At 36.3% G+C, this 23,165-nt stretch overlaps 1 protein-coding gene across 7 annotated transcripts in view; it reads left to right on the top strand.

Moving 5' to 3' along the window:
• The window catches only part of LOC136040948 (tudor domain-containing protein 7-like), a 150,699-nt gene that overhangs the window by 30,856 nt on the left and 96,678 nt on the right, over positions 1-23,165 (top strand). For 6 of the 7 annotated variants that reach the window (XR_010620920.1, XM_065725393.1, XM_065725394.1 and 3 more), the window contains exons 3-4: positions 5,426-5,649; positions 16,675-16,851. Coding sequence is in view for 6 of the 7 variants with exons in the window: in XM_065725393.1 (XP_065581465.1) it covers positions 5,426-5,649; positions 16,675-16,851 (401 nt within the window). In the remaining variant the exon portion in view is untranslated. Of the gene's footprint in view, positions 1-5,425; positions 5,650-16,674; positions 16,852-21,911; positions 22,069-23,165 lie in introns of those variants that run through there. The other variant, XM_065725395.1, reaches the window with a different exon arrangement.

The following is a 23,165-nucleotide window of genomic DNA, read 5'->3' as shown; positions in this document are numbered from 1 at the left end:
TCTCGCCTCCCCATGGACTAGTTTGCGCCTTCTGGTTTGGAAAACGCTGCTTTAAGGAGTGGCTTGCGCCTATAGTAACCAGAACTCTAAAACGAAATTTTGGTAACAATATATGAATGAAAAAAATCGACTCTTTATAATTATTCAAATTACGATTATATAAATTTCATTACGCTCTGATTCAGCGAATCAGAGAACTCCAGTCCGCATGTTTCGCTGTGAAATAAAGATGACGTGGACTAAAGCTTGTCTGTGATTAGGGGAAAGTATAAAATGCGTAATCCTCAACGTCGCAAAATCTGTCCATTAGAAGAAGAAAAAAATTATATGATACTAGTAAATTTCTATATGACCTAAATTCCTTGTGCTGTGCGGGATTTAACTAGAGGACTTACGATCTTGAAGTCTCGGCTTCTTTCACTGCGTCGACACAAGTAACAAATCATTTCATTTTATAAAACAATGATGTAAACTAGTCGTAACTGTAGTGTAACAAGGTATGTTCTTGCTCTTGTTTTTAATGCAGTTATTTGGCTTCGTGTTTTTACTTATCACCTTTGGGCTGCATTAAGCCAGTAAAAGAAGTGAGTGCGTCAAAAAATTGGCTTCAACGGTGAAGGGCTTGGAAGCTAAGAAGAGAACTGTTCACAGGGTGGGGGGAGCGATCTTTTCTAAATTTGTAGTCTAGTTGGTCGGGAAAATCTCTCTTTTTGATCGAAAGCACAAAAAGACAACAATTACAAAATTACGGATTATAAACAAGTTATGTAAATAGTAAATAATCAATTTTGTATAGGCGTGCTTTTGAAACACGAGATGTCTTCGGGGTTTGGGACTAGAGCCTCTTAGCTCTTCTGAGTATATTGTATTTGTAAAAATTTTATTGAATATGCTTATAATACTTGTTACGTTACAACGCTTATAAATGCTTCATACTTTGTTAGATACTTTGATATTAGGCTACTTTTATTTTACTTTTTTTTCAATTTCGCAAAACGAATTTCAACTATAAAATAAGATAAATAACTTCCGGTTTATTCACTTTTTTATTATTTTCTTCTTTAATCTTGCTAAAGTGTAAAATGAATATCCTGTAACATTTACATTTAGACAAGATTAAAGAAGAAAATTTACATCTCAGAAAATTTATATCTAGACTTTTGTACCTTTTTTTTATTGTCAAAATAAATAGAGTTGTCCCGTTTAAACGTTTCATCTGTTCATCCTTTTTTTTCTTTTCCTTTCTTTCCTTCTTTCTTAAAAATATTAAAAAGCAAATATCCTGGTGCAACATTTCGTTTTTCGAAGGTTTCTTTTAAATTGTAGCCTGTTTCTAAAAATCTTACTTCATCCTTTGATTAAGGGGAAAAGACAACAGCTTGATGCAGAAACTGATTTCACAGGAAATGAACAAGTTAGAAGGAATCTCTTAAGGTGTGCCTGTGGGTTAACATTTAGAAACTTTGAAAAGTACCATGTGTAATGGAAGCTTTTTAATAAAGTATTTTTTTAATTAATATAATTCAGATCTCTACATATGTAAAATGTACTATCTCTTATATTTCCCTGTATCCGGGTTGCAGCGGTAGCTGCCAGTCTAATAAGAGACGATCACGCCACATAGTAAAAAATGAAATAGCCCATAATCCCTAAAACTAGGATCAGATCAAAACACGAAGTACATTATTAGAACTGCCTTGTTCGAAACCCCTATATAAGAAAGTTACCGTCCCTTGTTTTAAACAACAAAGGAAATATACTGGCTTGAAAATCAAGAAAGCTGGCTGCAACCGCGATAGTCTGCATATACGGCATCTCTTTTTCTTTTTGTCTTTTTTTCACTGATAGCTTGGCACTAGAACATGTAGTTTAATACAGTAAGTGCAGTTTAACAGCAGTTTAATAGCTAATTTTAAAGGATATTTATAGGGTTGAATCTCCTGAACAAACTACTAAATTATTTAAGGTGCTAATGTGAACTTTTGTTTGAAAGTAATTCTGGAACGATGGGCATTACCGTATGCTTTAAAAATTTCATACATTACTACTGAAAATTAAGGAATTAAACAGAAAAACTACATCATGAGAGGGTCGATAAATGAGAGGAGTTGGCAAAAGTGTTAAATGAGGCTCGTTTACGACTTGAATGTTCCTCTGATTCTTAGTCGTTTTTTCTCGCGAAACGTACTCTGTTCATTGCAAAGCAGATTCTTTCATCAAACAGATCGTGGTAACGAACTGTAGTAAGGAGCGACCCGGCTCAATAGTGAACGAAACTCTAAAAAACGGAATTTTGATGCTAAAAAATACATCAAAAGAATCGGATTTTTATGCTGATTCTAAATATATAAGTTTCATCAAATTTAGTTTTTTCATCAAAAGTTACGAGCCTGAGAAAATTTGCCTTATTTTGGAAAAACAGGCGGAAACACCCCCTAAAAGTCATAGAATCTTAACGAAAATCACACCATCGTATTCGGCGTATCATCTACAAAAATGTGGAATTTTGTATTTTTTGCCAGAAGACAAATCACGGGTGCGTGTTTATTTGTTTGTTTGTTTTTTTGTTTTGTTTTTTCAGGAGTCATCGTATCGACCAAGTGGTCCTAGAATGTCGCAAGAGGGCTCATTCTAAAGGAAATGAAAAGTTTTAGTGCCCTTTTTAAGTGACCAAAAAAATTGGAGGGCACCTAGGCTCCCCTCCCACGCTCATTTTTTCCCAAAGTCAACGGATCAAAATTTTGAGATAGCCATTTTGTTCCGCATAGTAGAAAACCATAATAACTATGTCTTTAAGAATGACTTACTCCCCCACAATCCCTGGGGGATGGGCTGCAAGTAATAACTTTGACCAGTGTTTACATACAATAATGGTTATTGGGAAGTGTACAGACGTTTTCAGAAGGATTTTTTTGCTTTGGGGAGTGGGGTTGAGGGGATGGGGCTACGTGGGAGGATATTTCCTTGGAGGAATATGTCATGGGGGAAGAAAAATTCAATGAAAAGGGCGCAGGATTTTCTAGCATTACTCTAAAAAGAAACAATGAAAAAATAAACATGAAAACTTTTTACAATTGAAAGTAAGGAGTAGCATTGAAACTTAAAATGAACAGAGATTATTACGCATATGAGGGGTTCTAAAAATACTTTAGCATAAAGAGCGAGGTATTTAGGAGGAGATAAATACCTCGCTCTTTATGCTAAAGTATTTTTAGTAATTTCAACTATTTATTCAACGGCCATTCTGATTCAGGGGTCATTCTTAAAGAATTGGGACAAAACTTACGATAAAGAGCGAGGTATTAACGAGGGTACAAACCCCCTCGTATACGTAATAAAAATATAAGAATAAAAAAGTTTGTAACGTAGGTTAATTCTTAAGTGACGTATATTTTTTAATAATAAAAAAGTTCGTTATAAATTAAAAGTTCTAGTTGCCTTTTAAGTAACCAAAAAATTGGAGGGCAACTAGGCCTCCTTCCCCACCCCTTATTTCTCAAAATCGTCTGATCAAAACTAAGAGAAAGCCATTTAGCCAAAAAAAAAATTAATATACAGATTTCATTTTAATAATATATGTGCGGAGAGCCAAAATCACACATGGATTAATTCAAAAACGTTCAGAAATTAAATAAAAAAAAATTTTTTAACTGAAAGTAAGGAGCGACATTAAAACTTAAAACGAACAGAAATTACTCCGTATATGAAATGGGTTGTCCCCTCCGCAATCCCTCGCTCTTTACGCTAAAGTTTGACTCTTTGCCACAATTCTACTTTTTAAAACAATTGGAAGCTTTAGCGTAAAGAGCGAGGGATTGCGGAGGGGACAACCCATTTCATATACGGAGTAATTTCTGTTCGTTTTAAGTTTTAATGTCGCTCCTTACTTTCAGTTAAAAAAATAGTTTTTTTTTTATTTAATATCTTAATGTGTTCACCTTTTGGTAGTAACCTTCGCGAGGATCTGCGGGGGAAGAGGAGAGGAATGTATGGTGTATATTTAGAAGTGTATGTCGAGGAAGAGGAGAGGAGTGTATAGTGGTGCCTGCGTTGCCCAAATGCTCCAAGCAGGGTTTGGAGTCATTGCCGCATTAATTGTAGTGGTAAGTTGTTGTTCAGTTGAAGCAACACACAACAGTGTCGCATCATTTGCCAATAAGGGTGTAGCAATCCTGGCCCCAGAAGGTGCAGGAGCGACTAAACCCCCTAATTCTAGACGGTGTCAAATGCCTTAATCGAATCCAGAAACAAACCAGCTACTCTAAGATTATTATCAAGAAATCTATTAATTACCGGTTATATACGATAATGGCATCGCTGTAGTTCTCCACTTTCTGAAACAAAATTGAATTGGATTTAACAGTTTATGCAGTTTCAAATGATCATATATTCTAGTGTTAATACACTTTTCTAGAACACGAGAAATAGCAGGTAAGACCGAAATAGATTGATTATTTCCAAGATCGTTCTTATTACCGTTTTTGAAAATAGGAGTTATCCAAACAACTTTCAAGCAATCAGAAAACGTTCCCCGTTTCAAACACATATTAATAAGGGAAGTAAAAACATCAGCAATATAAGGAAACGTTGTTTTCAATAAAAGAAGATAAAGTGAATTTCATCCCAAAAATGATTTTCTCTACTTCATCACGAGAGAAGGGTTTCACATACATAGAAATATCAATCGGAGTGTTCATAAAAAAAAAAAAAAAAAAAAAAAAAAAAAAAAAAAAAAAAAAAAAAAAAAAACCAAAGGAGCATCATCATCAGAAGGTACAATACGGGAAAATAAGTTTACACCAATATTAGGAAAATTTTGAGAAAGAGCATCACATACCTCCTCTGGTTTATTCGTTGGTGAACCATTCTGCATTACTTTTTCATCAGTGAAAATAGAGTTTTCTGCCGATATTACGCTTTCAATTATTTTCCATGTTTTTGTAGGTTTACCCCGTGCTTCAGTGAATTTCTTTTCAAAATATTTTTTTCTACATTTCTGTAATTTATTTAAGGCATTCCTATAATTTTTATAAATTCTTGAACAAATCGGATCATTTCCATTATTTAAGGAATTTTTATGAAGTTGATCCCTTTAATTAATGCAACGTATGAAGCTAAGCTACAGCCAGGGTTTCTTAAGACTCTTTTTCCTTGATGGCGAACGAACCTGCGTACAAGTTTTCGTCAATTATCAAAATCAGTCTATCATAAAATCTTTGAAAACTCATATTTATATCCGTAAGATCGATCAAACGTTTCCAATCGACTTCTGCAAATGCCTGCTAAAACTTTTGAAGGTTACTCTAGCTAAGCACGGTCATTGGACTCTTTGGAATTATTGGTGCTGGCTTTGGGGGAATACAAACCGAAAAATTTAAGTTCTATGTATATGTGTGTTTATAAACATATGTTTATATTTTTCCAGAAAACTATCAACAACTGTTCGGCTGTCGCATTCCCTACAAAGCATTTGGCTATTCAAATATAAGGTCGTTACTACTATCTCATCCAAAATCATTCAAAATAGTCCAGTGTCCTGAAGGGGAAAAAGTTATAGCATCAGCAGACAAAAGTACAGCTCACATAGTTTCACTTGTGAAAGGTCAGAAGAAATCCAAACCTAAGTCAGCTAGAAGGACTGCCCCAAAGGTGACTTACAATTCTTTATTTGTTAGTCCTAATAAAGTCTTTGAACAGGACATGCTAGAATAGTATATTCACAAAAAATTACCGCGAGAATAAGAATTACTGTGACAAAAAGATATCCAAACTTTGGCCATTAACTATAAATTATTTTTAAAATTAAATTGACACGTGCTTAACTACTGTACTTCAATTTTTTGTCAATCTATTCAAAATGCTGATGATTGTTCAATATTCTATGATTCTATGACAAAATGAATTAAATAATTTCATTCAAAATATTTGTTTGACTCTTTGTTTTGTATGGTCACAAAAAATACCCTGAGAAAATATTTAAATATAAAACAATACAGAAAGTTTAAATTTGAAAATTAGAAATAAAACTCTTTTTTTGCATGCCGACCAATGGTCTGTGTTGTGCAGGTACCGATCTCCTGATTCGATACCTTCGGCCAGGAGTGCTATGCGTGTCTGGGGGTAAATCATCCGACGCTTTCCATGATTTCCCCAGAATAGTACCCATTTCCAGGTACCCATTTAAAACTGGCTCGACTCTGGCTGAGCTTACAGAGTCACACCATTGACTCTTGTTCCAAACCAAATAACCAGCGACACAAGGACTTGTACCCTGGCCCCAGAATTTCAAGTCCGCAGCACTAACCACTCGGCTAGGACGGCCCAAAGTAGTCAAAGGCATAAAAAAAAGTTTTTTTTTTTAACATGATAGGATAACATTCACCAATCATGTGCCTTGTTGGTTACTGTTTTTTAATATTTTTTAAGTTTTACCATTTAAGCCACCGATTGGTCATTATTCACAAAACCCAGTAAGTTGGGTGACTAATTAAGTAACAAGTGGCAAGTTATATAAACAATATCGAAGTGGCATTTCTTTAATGATTTTAAGTTTCAACAATGGTTTGATACTTAAGTTAGCGTTTAGAGTACATAAGTGGGATTTTGTGCATTTTAAGCTGTATTAAAGCGGCAATATTTAAATACCAAATTTGCCCTATAGTGGGGTTTGACGACTCTAATTTTTTTTTTCATAGATAAGATTGGTCAAATCCAGCGTACTCTTAAGTCAGTAGAAAAAAGAGATTTGGGGCTACATGAATGTGATTTTTGCTTGTAAGAAAAATGAAAAAAAAAAATAGTACACTTTTTGCTGCAGTTTTAAAAACAATCAGATTTTAGTCAACAAATTTCTAACGGCAAAGCTGAGAACTCGAAATTTTTTCAAGATAAAATATTTTTTTATATGTATATTAAAAAAGAAAGCCCTTTTAGTTCTGAACACATTGAGCTAAGAAAAAAGGCTAATTATTGTATCTGGGGGGTCTGCAACTTTTTTAGCGAGTGTACCCGATACTAGGAATTTTGTTTCGTAACCTGCTACCTAACGGGAAGTTTTTTTTCATCACGTGACAGCAGGTAGAATAATCATTCCTGGACAGATAGAAAGTCATTGACCCTGAAGTGATGATGTAATACTATCAAAGTAAAGATAAACACCAATTAATTATTGTTATTTAGGAAGATAAACAGTTATTTTATGGGACATGATCGGTTTGTTAGAATTATGGCTCAAAACATCGACTTGTAGTTTTCGGGTTCTTGGTTGTCAATACCGGATAGCAAGTGATCTTGGTATCACGACGATTCAGAAAGTTTGCCCACGTTACTCTACGCCTCATTTTGGTCACGTCATTTAGGACAGGTATTTCAAGGGAAAGGCAATGCCTACTGCACACTGTACGAGGTCTTGCTAGCCCTCTACTGGGAGTCCTTGGAAGACTATTACTCTGAAGCACAAGAAGACTTATCCTGTCTGGACCAGCTAGGTAGTGCCATTGAGTTATTCAGGACTTCATTGGCAAACGGTGCTAACGAGCGAACTGCACTTCAGGAGGCAAACGATACCGTAATCACTTTGGCTCCCATAATGAATGCCTTCGACACCTTGCGAATTTTGCGTCGTCCATGTTTGCTTTCTGGTGGCAGTTCTTGGAAATACTTGAAATGGTGATGCAATTCATTCATGTTGAACGAGACTCTGACTGGGAGTCTCATTTAACAGTAACTGCTCGGATGTTGCCATACTTGGCGGTGGCTGACCATCCTTAGTATACAAGATGTCTCATACAGTACCTATCAGACATCCGAAGCTTGCCACAAACGTTTCCTGCTGTACATAGGAAGTTCATGAAAGGATACTTCGCAGTGAAGAGCACGCACACCAGGTTCACGGCTACCTGGTCCGATCAGATACTGGAATGTACAGTGAACAAGGATGCAAAGACGACGGCCAGAATAATAGGAGAACAAATGGATGAGAGACAGACTGAAGCTTGGATTCTTACCCTACTGATTTCCGCTGCCATCAGCAATAGTTTCCTGCAAGTAGTCAACGTATCCACAGAGACATTGAAACATCACGAAGACAATCAGTCGACAACGACGCGATTACAACTTTCGCGAGATAGATTTCGAGACATTTTCACTATATTTGGCAATCCGTTCAGCAGAGTGGACTTCGACATGAGTGAATATTGTGTCGTCAGATGTTGTGGACGCTGAGAAGATTGTTTCTGATATTACTTGCGTAGCCATAAAAGGAAAAGAGGTGGTCAAAGATTTTCTGTGCAACAGGAAATACGATGTGAAAAAGGTTGAACTCCGAACTTTCCCTTCACAGAGAAAAACTCAGAAAGTGAAGGTGTCCCTAGAGCCGATCTCTTGAGCTCTGAAGTAACAGTCTTGAAGAGAATCATTACGGCTCAGTTGAGCTACGGCGAAGAAAAGGAGAAAGCAGTTGCAAAGATCCTCACAAAAGAGATTCTTCCTTTCCCTCAATCCATTTTTGAACATCTTCCGCAACAATCAACCAAGACATCTTCTGGCTGGAAAATGAAGACGGGGAACAAGGCTGTGCCGTTGAACTGACTGTGAAAAAATGGAGGACTTGCAGCTTGGCCGGTGACTTTGAAATCCAAAGAAACAACAGCAGCTACAGTACACATCATTGACCTAATGTCCAAGATAAGCTCATATCGGCCTGCTAGGTTTGAAACAGTCAAATCCTTCGCGAAAAGATTGCTTCTGTCATTGCTGAATGATCAGGTGGGTTCAAAGAGAGATTCAAAGTGTCTCAGGTCAAGCGTGGCTGTAGTCTAACTTTACCCGAACATTGTGACTACGTGGAGTGCTTGTTCTCCAGCCACGAAGAGACTGACCAACGCCTTATGACATATGCCAAGTATGCTAGCCGTTACGCTTGTAGCATAGTTGTGCATGCCAACAGTAGCCTGTGTTCATTTTTTTTGAAGAGCTTCAAGCTGAAGGACTGAGCGAACTTTTCTTCAAGTTCCCGACTTACACTATCCCAGAACACAAGCTGGCGGATGGAGTCCACTTGTCCAAAGAGGAGCAGATTATGTTACCGTTCGTGCAATGTCTTTCAGGGTGTGACACAACGAACTTTTTCTTCGGCGTTGGGAAAGCTTCTTTCTTAAACACCGCAGTGTCTCCAAATTTTGCCTCAAAAAGGGTGTCTGTGACGGAGCGGATCAAGGATGCAGAAGGGAAGCTTTAAGTCGACGCGTTTAGAGAAGTTTACGACCTTTCAAAATCCCTGGTCATTGAAGTGTACGGTAAACAGGCCGGATTCAATCCACTGGCCAGTGTAAGGCCTTACATTCGGTGCCAGAAACAAGATGTGAGAAGACTGCCACCTTTTGACGATACCTTCGAGCCATGCATAGGAAGAGCTATATTCGCTACATGGATAATCTTGTCATCAGTACAGGCTCGGCCGAGCATTCCAGATCCACTCCTCCATGGATGGAAGATGGCTGAAGGGGGAGTAGATGCGGTCGTCTCAAGCTGTAAAGAAGCATCAAGCCTGGAAGCTTACTGCAGATGCAAAAGTGCAAGATGCAGGAAATACTGTAGCTGCTCAAAAATGAAAGGATGTTGCAGCTTATGCTCCTGCCGTGGAACGAGTAGGGCATGCAGGGAGTCTGACCTTGCTCCATCTGAATTCTTGGAAGAAGAAAATGAGGAATATTTTTGAAAGTTTTATTTGATAACTTTTACTTTTAATTACGACAGGTCCCTAATCAGTTACTATTACCCAATTTTGCGGGCAGGCCGGGTAAGACAACTCCAGTGCGCCGACTGAATCCATCTGTGAAGCAGAATTCTTCCATGTAGTAAATAGCTCAGTCGTATCGGTACCCAGAAAGGTAGTTGCAGGCGCCTTAGTACACCAGAAAATATATTCGTGCATTCTAAAAAAAATACTTTTTTAGTCAACATTTTTTAAAACCTATTTTTATTTTTAAGTAGAAGTTAAAATTTTGAACAGTTAGGAAGTTTGAAGTATTCCTACCCTTTGAAGAAAAAGGAATTATGTCCCTTTTAACGATACGGCTGGTGATCATTTCAGTAACACTACAAAAAAAATCGAAGACCTTTTAAGAATAAAAATAGCTTATATTTTTTTAGCTGAAATTATATGGAATTGAATGAACTTTCTTTTTAAATGTGAAAAAAAAAAATTGTGTACCTTGAAGAAATTTCGAGTTTTTCGCCTTTGTTTGAGATATTTGTCGAATTTTACAGCACTTGTTTTGAAATTGCAGTAAATAGAGAAGAAAATAGTTTTTTTTTTAAATTTAAAAATCATATTCTTGTAGATCTAGCTCTCTTCTTTCGATTGATATAACATTACGCCGGATTCCTCAACCCAATAACTCGCAAAAAAAATCCTGAATCGTCACACATAGTTATACGCTAAATTTGGCGTTTCTGGCCTATATCTCAGAAACGCCCCAACGGCGAACATGTGCCCTACAATATTCGTTATCAGCATGGTCGACTACCCTTGGATCCGTCCTCAGCATTTTTGTACCTTCCGGTACGGGCGGGTGCACGATACGGAATCCGGCGCCCTGACTAAATGGATGAGACAAGCCAAAAAAATACTTTAGGGTGCTTCACTATTATGTCTGGTATTGCATATTTGCCTAAAATGGAAAAACAATTAATGAGGAGAAAAAAAAAATTAAATTTCAGTTTTTAAATGTAAACATTGATGATGAAAATAGTGAAACTTGAATTCTGATTGGCTGTAATCGAAATTTCTAGACTATGGGTTCTAGAGTCTTGAACTGGATGCTCAATTGTGACTTGTCTAGCCAAGCACCAAATTTCACTTGTGAACTGTAGTTGTCTAGACGGTGATTTCTGTCCAGGTACATGTCTAGACATGGAATTATAGCTAGACACGCATGTGAATGCTGCTTAAGACACCTAAGTATTGGTGATTCCGAATTATGCGAATTTTGGCAGTTTTTGCCATTTACCTTTTTTTCCGTTCATTCGCACTATCTGTGTGGAGACTCTGCGACCCTCTGCTGCTCAGCAACTAAAATTTATTTTTATCCTATTCGACACGTCTGCGCGTTTCTCGGGAGCGGATAAATTCGCCTCCTGCCGCAATATGCTTAACTAAACCCCTTTTTGCCCAGCAGTTTGAATGTAAAGAGGATGTAGCAGTTGGGTTACTAGCATATCAATAAAGATATTGCGCACAGGAGGAGTTACCCTCCCCCTTTCTTATCACTGAAACCGGTACAAAAGAACTGACTGGATCAATTGCGGCCTAAAAATACTTTTTATTTGACCTCTCCTTCTAGGCAGAATCCCCTGAACGCACCCAACAACTTCCTGCCGTTATGGGTAGTGTATGGGTACCTATGTTAGTAAGTTATGCTTAATTAATATGGTTTTACTGAAAATTGTAACTAAAATGATGTTGTGAGTAATGGAACAAAACAAAAAATATTTACGCTAGTAATGTTTCGGATGTAGTCAAAGGCTAAAATTAAAAAGATATGAAAATACAAAAGGATATGACTGGTGCCTGAAGCCCAAACTTTATAACATTCGAAGTGCTTTCAGGTAAATATAGAAGAATAACGTCTGAGTGGTAGTGTGTAAGGTAGAAATTAATTTATATTCCTCCTGAATTTGGACTAATTGTAAAGTAATGCGCATTTACGATTGAGATAATTAGTTAGAAATGTAATTATTTAATTTTTCTTGTAATATATAAATGTTATTACTTTATGATTATTTTTATTTTATTACTATTTTACGTAAACACAAAATACTATAACTTATAACTATAAAACAAAATACTGTAACTATAAATCCTGTGTCAGGTTATGTGTAGTCTGTTAGAAAGATATGGTACAAATGGTAGGGCCTTTTTGTATGCCTAAGCCATGCTTGTTTCAATAAATCATCAATGTATTTATAGATAATCGTTTATTAAAAGCATTCATAGTAATAGCATTTATTCTAGCTTAGATTTTAAGTATTTCAGTGCCATCTATATTTTGTATATCATTAATTGTACTAGGTGTCATTAACAAACACTAAAATAAGAGGAAATATAAACCATAGTTTAATTAGGGGTTAAGACAATATAGCATTGTTGATTAACCAAAACTTACCAGAGCAAATAAAAAAAAAACTCGAATATTCACAAACAAAGAATACCAACAAATAGCGAATAATAACAAAGGAACGTGACTAGTAATAAGCCCTACGTTGACAGTCCATCTTCCACGCAAAATACACTAAGTATTGGCGAATATACGCTAAGCTTCCATCAAGTATTGGCGTATATATGCTAAGCTTACCTTGGTTCCTCCATGGCAGAGAAATGGCGCGCAAGGCGTCTATGAAACCTTATCAGATATATCGGAGCTGACCTGTAGCTATGACTTCCTCACGCTGTGGTTGAAGAGACAGCTCTGCAATTCTCAAGTTCCGGTCATATTGCTATCATAAGGAATGTCTGGGTTGACCTCTTTTCCGCCTCCCCTCGGGGCAGGAATACTTACACTCTTTTTTGGGAGTCAGTCCTGTGGCATACGAAGGATGTGGCCAAAGTATGGCCACTTTCTATATTTTAGAATATCAGTTAATAATGACTAACCGATTCGTCGGTGTAGATCCAAGTTAGTGACATTCTCCTGCCACGAAACGTTCAAGACTTCGTGGCACATGGTTCCTAATCCTAGGACATGTTTATTCAGTCGAACTTTTATCTGCTAATATTCACTGACATAAAGGAGAATGGAAATGACGTTGTTATTCAGATGTAGCAACGTCTTATATCTAATTGTCATGCTGCTGATCAGCTTTGCCACCGCGGGTAATTTGTCACCAGATCTGGTGATTTTTTACCCTCCTAGTGATTTTTCTGATGATTGGTGGTTTTAACTAATTTTGGAGATTTTCTACAAAAGTGGTTGATATTCCATGCATGATTAGTTTTTATTGTTTACTGAGGTGAAATAATTATCATTGACTTTGATATTGTGTTTTTGTTTTTATTTGTTACTACTAAAGAATGTTGTTATTCTCGATTTCTCTGTGTCCTTTTGGCAATCGGGCTCCCTATACTTACAAATTTGAAATAGTGAGCAGGTAACAATAAATCTTTCTAATTTTTTATAATTTTTGTAAAAATATTTAATGTTAAAACAAGTTAAAAAAAAATCGAACTTGTCCCATATTTTCTAGCAACGGATTGAACTTCACAAAAAAAAATCCTCTGTTAAAGTAAGCACAGTCCCACAGGAAAAGAGATTTAGCAGCCTAGGCTAGGTTTTTTTCAAGGGGCTGAATAGTCTCAGGGAAAGGGAAGAAAAGATTCTAGGTTTTGAACAAACTAAACAGAGAAATTATCGTAACTTGCCTATGACAAATGCAAAACCTGCATATATAACTCTTACCAGGACTGAGATTAGGCTTAGCCTAACTGGGCTTCTGCTGAGAGTTTCATCTGAAATCAATCCTTAACATTAGAGTAAACGGACTCTTGAGGGAGAAGTTTAATAGCAAAATTTGTCATTTGATTTTCTTATGTGCTGAATGACGACATGGGACAAGTCTAACTAGAATTGTTTCATAGTAGATTCTACATTGAATTTAACCCTGTTATTCTTGCTCTGGCCTATCATGTTCATGCTATGTATTAGATTCAAATCATCCACATTCCCTGTGCTTGCTGGACTATAGGCTGAACTATTTCAGTATGGGTGTTCTGTTTTGTTATTCCTACCGTAGACAGGTAATCTTGAAAAAAGTGATGAAATGTGCTTTATTTCTTTCTTTAAAGCCCTTTGTCACTGTTGTTTCAGCCCTGGTATATTGTGTTACTATGTTGTGCTGCCCTCTTTTTATTTTGATTTCTGATATATTTTTTTTTTTTATTTAAGACTAATGGTTGAATAGAAAACCACCTTGCAGTATTAGTAGAACTACCTTGTTTTATCTCCAAAAGAGAAAGGAAATGTATGGAGTTAATTTTGCACAGTAGTTGCAGGATTTGCTGTTTCATGCCAGTAATAACCTTTCATAAAAAATTTGAACGTGTTGGCACTGATTATATAACTTGAGGTTGCTTGGTTTATTAAGATGAGAATTAACTGTTTTCTCTCCAATTGCTTAGTATCCAAAGAAAAAAAAATTACATAGATACATAACTGTTTGCTAGCTATTGGGTACAACAGATGTACCCAAAATGTGACGCTTCAGACTTCTTTCGTGAGACTAATCGCGACTTCTTTTGATAGACTAAGCAAAAACAAAGAAAAAAAGGAAAATACAAAATCAAAAAAGCTAATCCTATGTATTTTGACTTTTTACAATGGGATGCAATAGAAATATTCCTTGCCATACCAGTGTTTTGGCTAGCCAGACTTTAATTAGTTTCTTGGGACAGACATTTGATGTAAAAATTTGAGTAAAAAAGTATACCAACCAATACTTAGTTCTAACCCTGTATCTGGAATAATAACAGACTTTATATATTATTTGATATGATTTGATTTGAATCACAGATTTTGATTTTATAGAATTTGAATATTGACAGATTTGATTTCTTTGTGTGTAATTTGTACTGCCATTTAGGACTAGCACATGATCAATGCAAGGTCTTGGCTAAGTTATAGTAGAAAGGATGGTTAATTAAAGAAAATAAAATTTCTGCCTAATATGGAACTTGTGAATTGTAGTAGAAGGTGCTCTGTACTTTAAATACTTTAAATACTGTACTTCGTCTTCGTCTCAAGTCATCCTTCTCACTTCCAATTTGAAAACAGGACTCACGGGTAGCCATTTAGATGTTATAAGTATTCACAGTCCTTTTTCTTCTTTTTTTTATGTCTGCTCTTCATATCTAACTTGTTAGTGTAAAGATAAACTGTAGCATTAGACCTGAAATTCTTGAAGGTTCAAAGTACGTATTGGGAATTCATTCCGAGGTAACAAGCTAACGCATTAATTAACGGGGCTAGCAACAACAAACTTAGCACACAGGGGGGGGGGGGCTGTCAGGTATATATCGTGAAGTTGTGGGTTTGCAAAATGACTGTTGTTAAAAAGTTAATGGTGAAACCTGTTTCTGCTTGTTGGTAGAATTGCATATTCTCTGGCCCTTGTGTTTTTTGCCAAGATGCTTCTTTTGTATGCTACCTCCAAATCACAATATTTAGACGATTGGCCAGAGCAGGGTTTTGTCAAAGGAACCAGGGGAACAAGATTTATCACTGTGTGTCTGATATTTCAGCTTAGGCTTGATCCACGACAATTTTCCAGAGGTGAAACAAATATATAAGAGATCGCCACCATTTGAGTGATCTTTTTCAAAGGTAAAGTTTACCATTCAGGATGCATACTGTGGCAAAGGGATTAAAAATACCAAAAAGACACGTTGTGCACCCTGAGGTAAGACATTATGTTTATCAAAGGTCGTCAGCTACTTCAAGAAGGAAGAGAATTTATACCAAAAAAAGGAATTCCAACCAAAAACTGAAACCCAATCTTCAATAAATTGACATCATTATGTTTTACCTTTTAAATCAATTCCTTGTAAATTTATAGAAAATCAGTTGATAACTCGTTTGTTAATTTGCTAATTCAAAATATTGCTCATTTAACTATGTAAAATATTTAACAAAGATCGGTTGCAGTGATTTCAAAGGTGTTTTGTAGAATTTTCAGACTACTTACTCCTTAACCTCAACCCTCTAAAATGAGCCCATATTATAAACCAACTCTACAAGTATTTATTTGTGTTAATTTTTTTCAAAATGCACCATTTTACTAGTTTAACCATTTCACCAGTTTCTCTCCTGAAGCTTCCCATTAAGGATGCATACTGTGGCACAGGGATTAAAAATACTCATAAGCAAATGAAATTCGATTTTAGGACGAAAGAAGAGTATTGTGGTTACTTTTTTCAATGGCAACAAAAAAAAAGGTTTCGGAAAATAAAGACAAAGAAAGGTAAAATAGTACTTAGATATAAAGGATTTTTATGTGCAAAATCTGGATTTGATATCACGTTTTCAGTTTTTGGTTGGAATTCCTTTTCTGGTATAAATTCTCTTCTTTCTTGAAGTAGCTGAAGACCTTTGATAAACATAATGTCTTATCTCAGGGTGCCCAACACGTCTTTTTGGTATAAGCCTATCATTTTGACCACCGATTTTTGGTGAATGCTGGTGATTTTTTGGTGACTTTCTTGGTGAATAGTCGGTGACTTTGGTGTCCGGCATGTCTATATTATGTTTAAATTTATCCCTATTATTTGTTATTTTTTCATATGGTTTTGGTATGTTTGATATTTTCCTGAATTGGTTCCCCTCCCCCTCTTTCCCTGAAATAAATATATATTCACCTGGCGTTTTATGCTTTTGCTCGACATGTGTCTGTCAATGTGCTTGATCTCGACATATGTCTATATGTGTGTCTATCTATCTATGTGCTCGATTTCGACATATTTCTATCTATGTCTGTCTATCTATGTGCTCGATCTCAACATATGTCTATCTATGTGTTTTTTATCTCTCAAATGTAAAACTAGTCTCCTGCCTTTTTTGGGGTCGTTTTTTTTTAATAAAAACTGTCTGCGTTCCTTTGTTTTATTTTTAGTCTTTTTTATAGGCATATTCAGCATATTCAAGACCGATTTGGTACCCAAACCTGGAGAATAAAATAAGAAGAGGTGAACGATTTCAAGTGGCACCGCGTTTCCAAGAAAATTTTGCACCTCGAAGAACTGAGTTTAGATTAGCTCCCGGCCCAACCCCTATACAACATCCTGTGCCTCAACCTAAAAAGGTAGATGTTCTTCTTTATCTGCTAATATTAGATTTAAATAAGGGAAAATTGATTATTTGTATTTGGAGAATTTGGCTTTAATTTAGCTTACAGCTGAGTTTAAAACAAGGATGACGAAACTACAGCCTCTGGCCATCAAGTGGCCAGTAAAATTCTGCTACTTTAAAGTTTTTTTCTTTAAAGGTTTTTTTTAACACAAACCAAGTCATTTTCTGGTTTAAAATTTTATTTTTTATTACTCTAAATAATAGCTATTTTTGGTATATCAAAATAAGTTTTATTGAACAGAATGCAGCTTCAGTCTGGAATTTTTACCCTAGTGCGTGCGAAAAGTTTCGAAAAACACCAGAAAGCTTCTGTATTTGAGGAAAGCACCAAAATTGGCTAGGATGTTCTTTCGAGCATGCTTTTTAATTTTGCTCGATTACGCAAGCGAAAGTTTTCCTCGGAACACTGCTAGGTGGCTTGAAATCCAAGATTTGGACGAAAATACGAGTTAGTCAAAATGAGAAGACAGGGCCGTTCAAACAGGCTTGTACGGCGTAATCAACGGCAAAGGTTCTGATTATGAGCTTTAAAATAACGTAAGTTGTACCTTGGTTCCGACAGGTGCCTCAAATCCAAAATGGCGGTCGAAAATATGAGTTTGTCAAAATGAGAAGATATGGTCGTTCAAACAGGCTAGTAAGGGGTAATCGATGGCACAGGTTCTGACTGTTAGCTTGAAAATAACCTAAGTTATACCGTGGTTCCGGTAGGTGCCTCGATTACCCCAGACTATTCTGGGGTAATTGATGGCATTGTTATATGAAAGTAAGAGTGGACTAAAATAATAATTTCTGGAATTCGTCTATTGTTCTGAAGAATGGTCAGGAAAAAAAGAATTCTGATGCTAAACTAACTAAAAAAAAGCACATTCAATGTGCATGAAAAACTCGATATTCACAAAAAAAGCAACAACAACACTCGTTAGTCCAAACATGACATATTGCCAACGACTTAAAATTGCCTCCATGTCGAATGCTTCCATTCAACCTATCATCTAGTGACCAGTTTCATTGTAACTATAAATGACGAATGTCGTTGTTAAACCAGAAAGCCGATTTCAAGCCTCAAGATCCTGGGCAAACAGCAGTAGAAACAGTTTGTGAAGGAACGCCTCCTTGAATGCACCAAACCAATAATAGCTTCGGTGGCCAGGAATTGCATTGTCATATTTGGATGGTCTAAGGAAAAAAAAAGCCAACCCCAGCTAAAACTCAGCTCAGCGCTGCTGGAAATGATATATCACTGTTTGGAACACTTTACATGGGCTTTGTAGCTCGAGGAGGTGAGATGGACGCCATTTTTTAAACAAGAAAAAAGTCAGTATAGACCAACTTTGACGTCCGATGGCCAGATTCGTGTTGGCAACCAGGCTGAACTTGCAGATACCTTAATCAGCTTAACCCTAGCTGCTGAGGCTAACGCTCCAAATTTTGCAGCGAAACTGATAGAAGGAGCTGCTCTGGTGCGAATGCTGAGCCCAGGGAATTCGAATACCTTCGTAGAGTATGCAGAAAACGTGTTTCTTCCATGATGGAGTATCAGCTGAGATATGTCGAGAGGCTTGACCCCGTATTCAATTTTTAAAGATTGGATAGTCTTAAGTCGTCTGTTAGAAGTCAGAGAGGCAAGGGTTCATGTCTAAAATTTGTTCCGAACACATGCATCCCATTGAAGCGGAAATAATCCCTGCAAGTAGATGCAAACAAAACAGACTTTTTTTTAACCTGCTGTCCCATACTTTCGTGGAAAGGTCTCCAATTTCAAAAGGAGTACTCCTGGAAACACGTGCATAGGCAACCAGGCATTCGAAGAGCAAAACCTCATTCAGTTATGTTCACAAGAAGATGCTGATACCCGCCTTCTTCTTCATGCTTGTGACGCAGTCTTACATGTGTTGGACAAGGTTGGACATGAGAGGTTACATGACAGGTTGGACATGTGTCGATTTTCCTACGAATGGTTGATACAGACATGATTATGATTGTGACCTCATACTTTGACTGCAATGGAGTATCTGAACTATTTATTGTGTTTGGTGTTTGTACCAACCTAAAGTACGTTCCCATTCACGAAATTGTTTGATCACATGGGCCGACGAAAAAACAAGCACTTTTGTTCTTCCACGTGTTTACAGCATGTGGTGCCGTTTCTTCCTTTTATGGAAGAAACGAAAGGAAGTTAGTTGCGACTTGGTAAAATATGCCAGGACAGACAGTGACTTTCCTTCAAGTGACAAACCAGCCTTCCCAAGTGACAGAACTGCAAGCACGCGACCTTGAACGCTTTGTCATGAAGACAACCGACGTAAAACAAGACTGACGACGTGAATGAATTTTGGAAAGAAACATTTTTACGACAAAAGACCAAGAACATGCAGAGACTTCGTCCAGCTAATGCTTCACTTTAAAACATATCCTTAAAGCTGCGATATTGTCAGATCATGCGTGGAGTCGCAGCCTGGAATCAACACCCACCTTTCAAAATTTTTCTTAGTTTGGTTGGGTCAGAGGCACCGATGGAAAGTGACTTCTCAATTGGTTAGGTTCCCTTCCGCCAGTGTCAGAAGTCTGTCGTGAGACAGTGTGTTGTGGTTGCAAAAAAGGGTGTGAAAGGAGGTGTCACTGCAGGAAATTTGACCTTAACTGTAGCCCACTGTGCTGGTGCAAATCAAAATACTTTAATTGCTGAACATGTGATTTTTTTTTACTAGAAGATTCGATTGATCTCTGTGTGCTCCCGTTAAAGTTATAAGTCTTAATGCTTTAATCCGTCTGTTTAAGTTCTGTTGATTCATTTACAATAAATAAAGAGATAAGGAGTTAACGAGTATTTAATTTTGATATTTATTTATTATTTTTATTTATTTATATATTATTATATATATTTATATATATAATATATATATTTGAATATTTATTATATATATGAGGATATTTATTATATATTTATTATATTTTGCTATATATTATTTATTATATATTTATTTATTATTAGATGTTTATTTTGATTTAAAAAATGTAACCATAGGCCATAAATTGGATGCGTCTTGGTCTCATGCTTTGGCAATTTGTAATGTACAGACTGTACTACTATTAGGCGTATGTCGGAATGACAGACCGATATTTAAAACTGTTGTACAAATTACTCCACTCCAGCCTGTCATCGAGATTATGAACCTCGCGCGGTTTGGAAAATTGGCATTTTCTTCCGCCATCTTCGATTTTAGACCCCAAATGGATCAAAGGTACAACTAAGTTATATTTATGTGCATATACGTGCGTTTTCAGAATCTGAAGTATCGATTGCACCTAATCCACCCATTGGAAGTCATTACTTCTTGTTTTAACAAAACTTGTATTTTTCGACCGCCAACTGGAATCTAGAGCCCCTAGCAACCCTACGTTACTACTTAGGTTTGTTTTACGCTCATATTTGAAAAATATACCATAGGTTACCCCATACTGGCCTATTTGGGCGATCATATCTATTCATTTTGACGAACTCATATTTTCGACTACATCTTGGATTTGAGGCACCTACCGGAACCACGGTACAATTTAGACTATTTTTAAGCTCATATTCAGAACCTTTGTCATCGATTATCCCATACTAGTGTGTTTGAACAGCCTTGTCCACTCATTTATGACTTATCTCATATTTTCGACCGCCATCTTGGATTTGAGGCACCTACCGGAACCACAGTACAACATATGTTATTTTTAAGCTCATATTCAGAACCTCTGCCATCTATTACCTTGTACTAGCCGGTTTAAACAGCCCTGTCTGCTCATTTTTAAAACTCGTATTTTCGACCGCCATCTTGCATTTGAGGCACGTATGGGAACCACGGTACAACTTAGGTTATTTTTAAGCTCATATTCAGAACCTTTAGCATCGATTACCCCGTTCAAGCCTATTTGAACGGCCAAGTCTTCTGATTTTGACTAACTCGTATTTTCGTCCGCCATTTTGGATTTCAAGCCACCTAGCGGCATTCCGAGGAAAAATTTCGCTTGCGTAATCGAGCGATATTAAAGACAATGCTCGAAAATAGAGTTCATAGTGCTTTCCTCAAACACGGAAGTATTCTGTTGTTTTTCGCCCGCACTAACTGGATCCCAGACAAGTTTTTATAGAATAAGATTTTGACTTGGTATCGCGGGGATAAACATAATAGCTATCCCGAAATTGTTATCGAATGATTTTTGGGAAAAAAGGGATGCGGGAGGCTACTAGCCCTCTAATCTTTTTGGTCGTTTAAAAGGGTAATAGAACTTTAATTTTTGTGCAACTGAGTCCTTTCCCGATGTTCTACAGCCGTTGGTTCGACGTGGACCCTGGAAAAAAAATCATAAATAAAGACACATGCCATTCGCTGCCGTTCGCTAATAAGCTGAACCTGATGGCTTGGTTTTAATTCAGATTCCTTGACTTTTAGGGGGTGTTCCCCCCCCCTTTTTTCGAAAACTAGACAATTTTCCTCAGGGTCATAGCCTTTTATGGGTAACACTAAGCTTAATAAATCTTATATATTTGGAATCAGCATAATAAGCCTAATTTTTTGATGTATCTATTGGTACAAAATTCCCTTTTTTTAGAGTTTCGGTTGATATTAGGCCGTGCCTCTCTTCACTTACAGTTTGTTACAACGAAAATGTCTGATATAATAGTCAACAAAAAGCCCTTTTTTTAATAACTCTTGTAAATTTGAATTTTCAGACACGATCTCTTTCATTAATTAGCTATTCAGTTATCGTGAATAATTATAATTTTACGAACATAGTAACTCCAAGGAAAAACACAAAAATCTATGGCAACATAAAAACCCGTGGCGAGATTAGCAAAATCATGAAAGGTTAGTAATCCATGTCGCTGGCAACCCTGGATCTCTCAATCTGTCGTAAAGTTAATATTGCCGACTCGACATTTTAAGTCTATTCTTACTCGTTCATATTTCACTGACGTGTTTTCTAAGAATGACTGTAATCTTGATCCCTAAATTTTCGATGTTCAGTTCTAGAGTGTTTATTAATGGACCGTTTACATTAACATCTTAGTATTATCATTTTGGAGTGGTGGAGTGTTGTTCAATTTCAAGTGTTTTTAATGGTACGAATGAAGTTAGTTAAATCAAAAGACTGGAGGACTCTGGTGATTGACCACCTGAAGGTAGCTTCTGTTTGGTAACAGTACAGACCTCCGGCTCATTTTGAAGAAAACATGTACCCCCCCACCCTACCATATGTAGCCTTAATAATGTATTCGTCCATTAATTGAATCTAGTCACACGTCAAAGGCTCTGGTAAAATTCTAGTTTAGCTACTTTTCGCTATCTTGGAAAGGGGTTAGGTTAGGAGAATCAAACTTTCAGGGATGGGTCTACAGACTAAAGTATTAACCGGGAAGGTATTTTGAAGTAACTTCCTCTACTCCTCCTTCTAGGGGGTAGTGATGTTTTATGACCTTTAAAAATCTTTGTGTTATAAAAGTGACTCCTTGCAAAATAGATCTGCTTAAATGAAGGACAAGAAAACTATTTTCATCTTCACAGCTTTGATCAATTCCAATTTATGATATTTCGAAGTTCTGCATATACATTTTCTAAATTGAGGAAAAAACTCTTGATATGGCTTAAAATTCTACTCAAATAACAGGAATTGCATTTTGAGAACTAAAACCAGAGAAAAAGAAACGAATAACTAAAAAATAATGTAAATTGTTTTTTTGTCAACATTTTTTAATAGGTGACCTGTCAAGTAGGCAAACTTCTAAGACTTGGAACTCAGAAGAGGGTTAACATAGAAACTTGGCAATACTTTTCAAGAGTATATTTTTGGCCCTGGATTCATTACTAAGAATTTCATTTTCCTAACCTAACCCCTATCTGAGATGGCGAAAAGTACATTAACTGTAATTCTATTTTTGTGTCTTCGTCGGTGAGTGTATTTACCAAAATATTTTTTCAGTTTGTCGTAGATTTTTTTAAACAAATATATTAAGTATTTTTTTTTTACCAGAGTATATTTAACCAAGTATATTTTATATTTTTATTAATATTTTTTATATATATTAATTTTAATATATATATTTTAATTAATATTTACCAAAGCATTATTTGAAATGATTTTGGTAAGTGGAAAGCAATGCTTGAAATATGATAATCTGATTAAAGAAATATGCTGCCTATTCTGAATTTTTTTGTATTTCTATACTCGGACTATTGAGGGAGGGGAATGCATTGTCAGGATAATGACTATATTGAAAAG

This window comes from Artemia franciscana, chromosome 21 (assembly GCF_032884065.1).
Source record: "Artemia franciscana chromosome 21, ASM3288406v1, whole genome shotgun sequence".
NCBI classification, from domain to species: domain Eukaryota; kingdom Metazoa; phylum Arthropoda; class Branchiopoda; order Anostraca; family Artemiidae; genus Artemia; species Artemia franciscana.
Note: the sequence above shows the minus strand (reverse complement) of the source record. Positions and strands in the feature narration are given on the sequence as shown.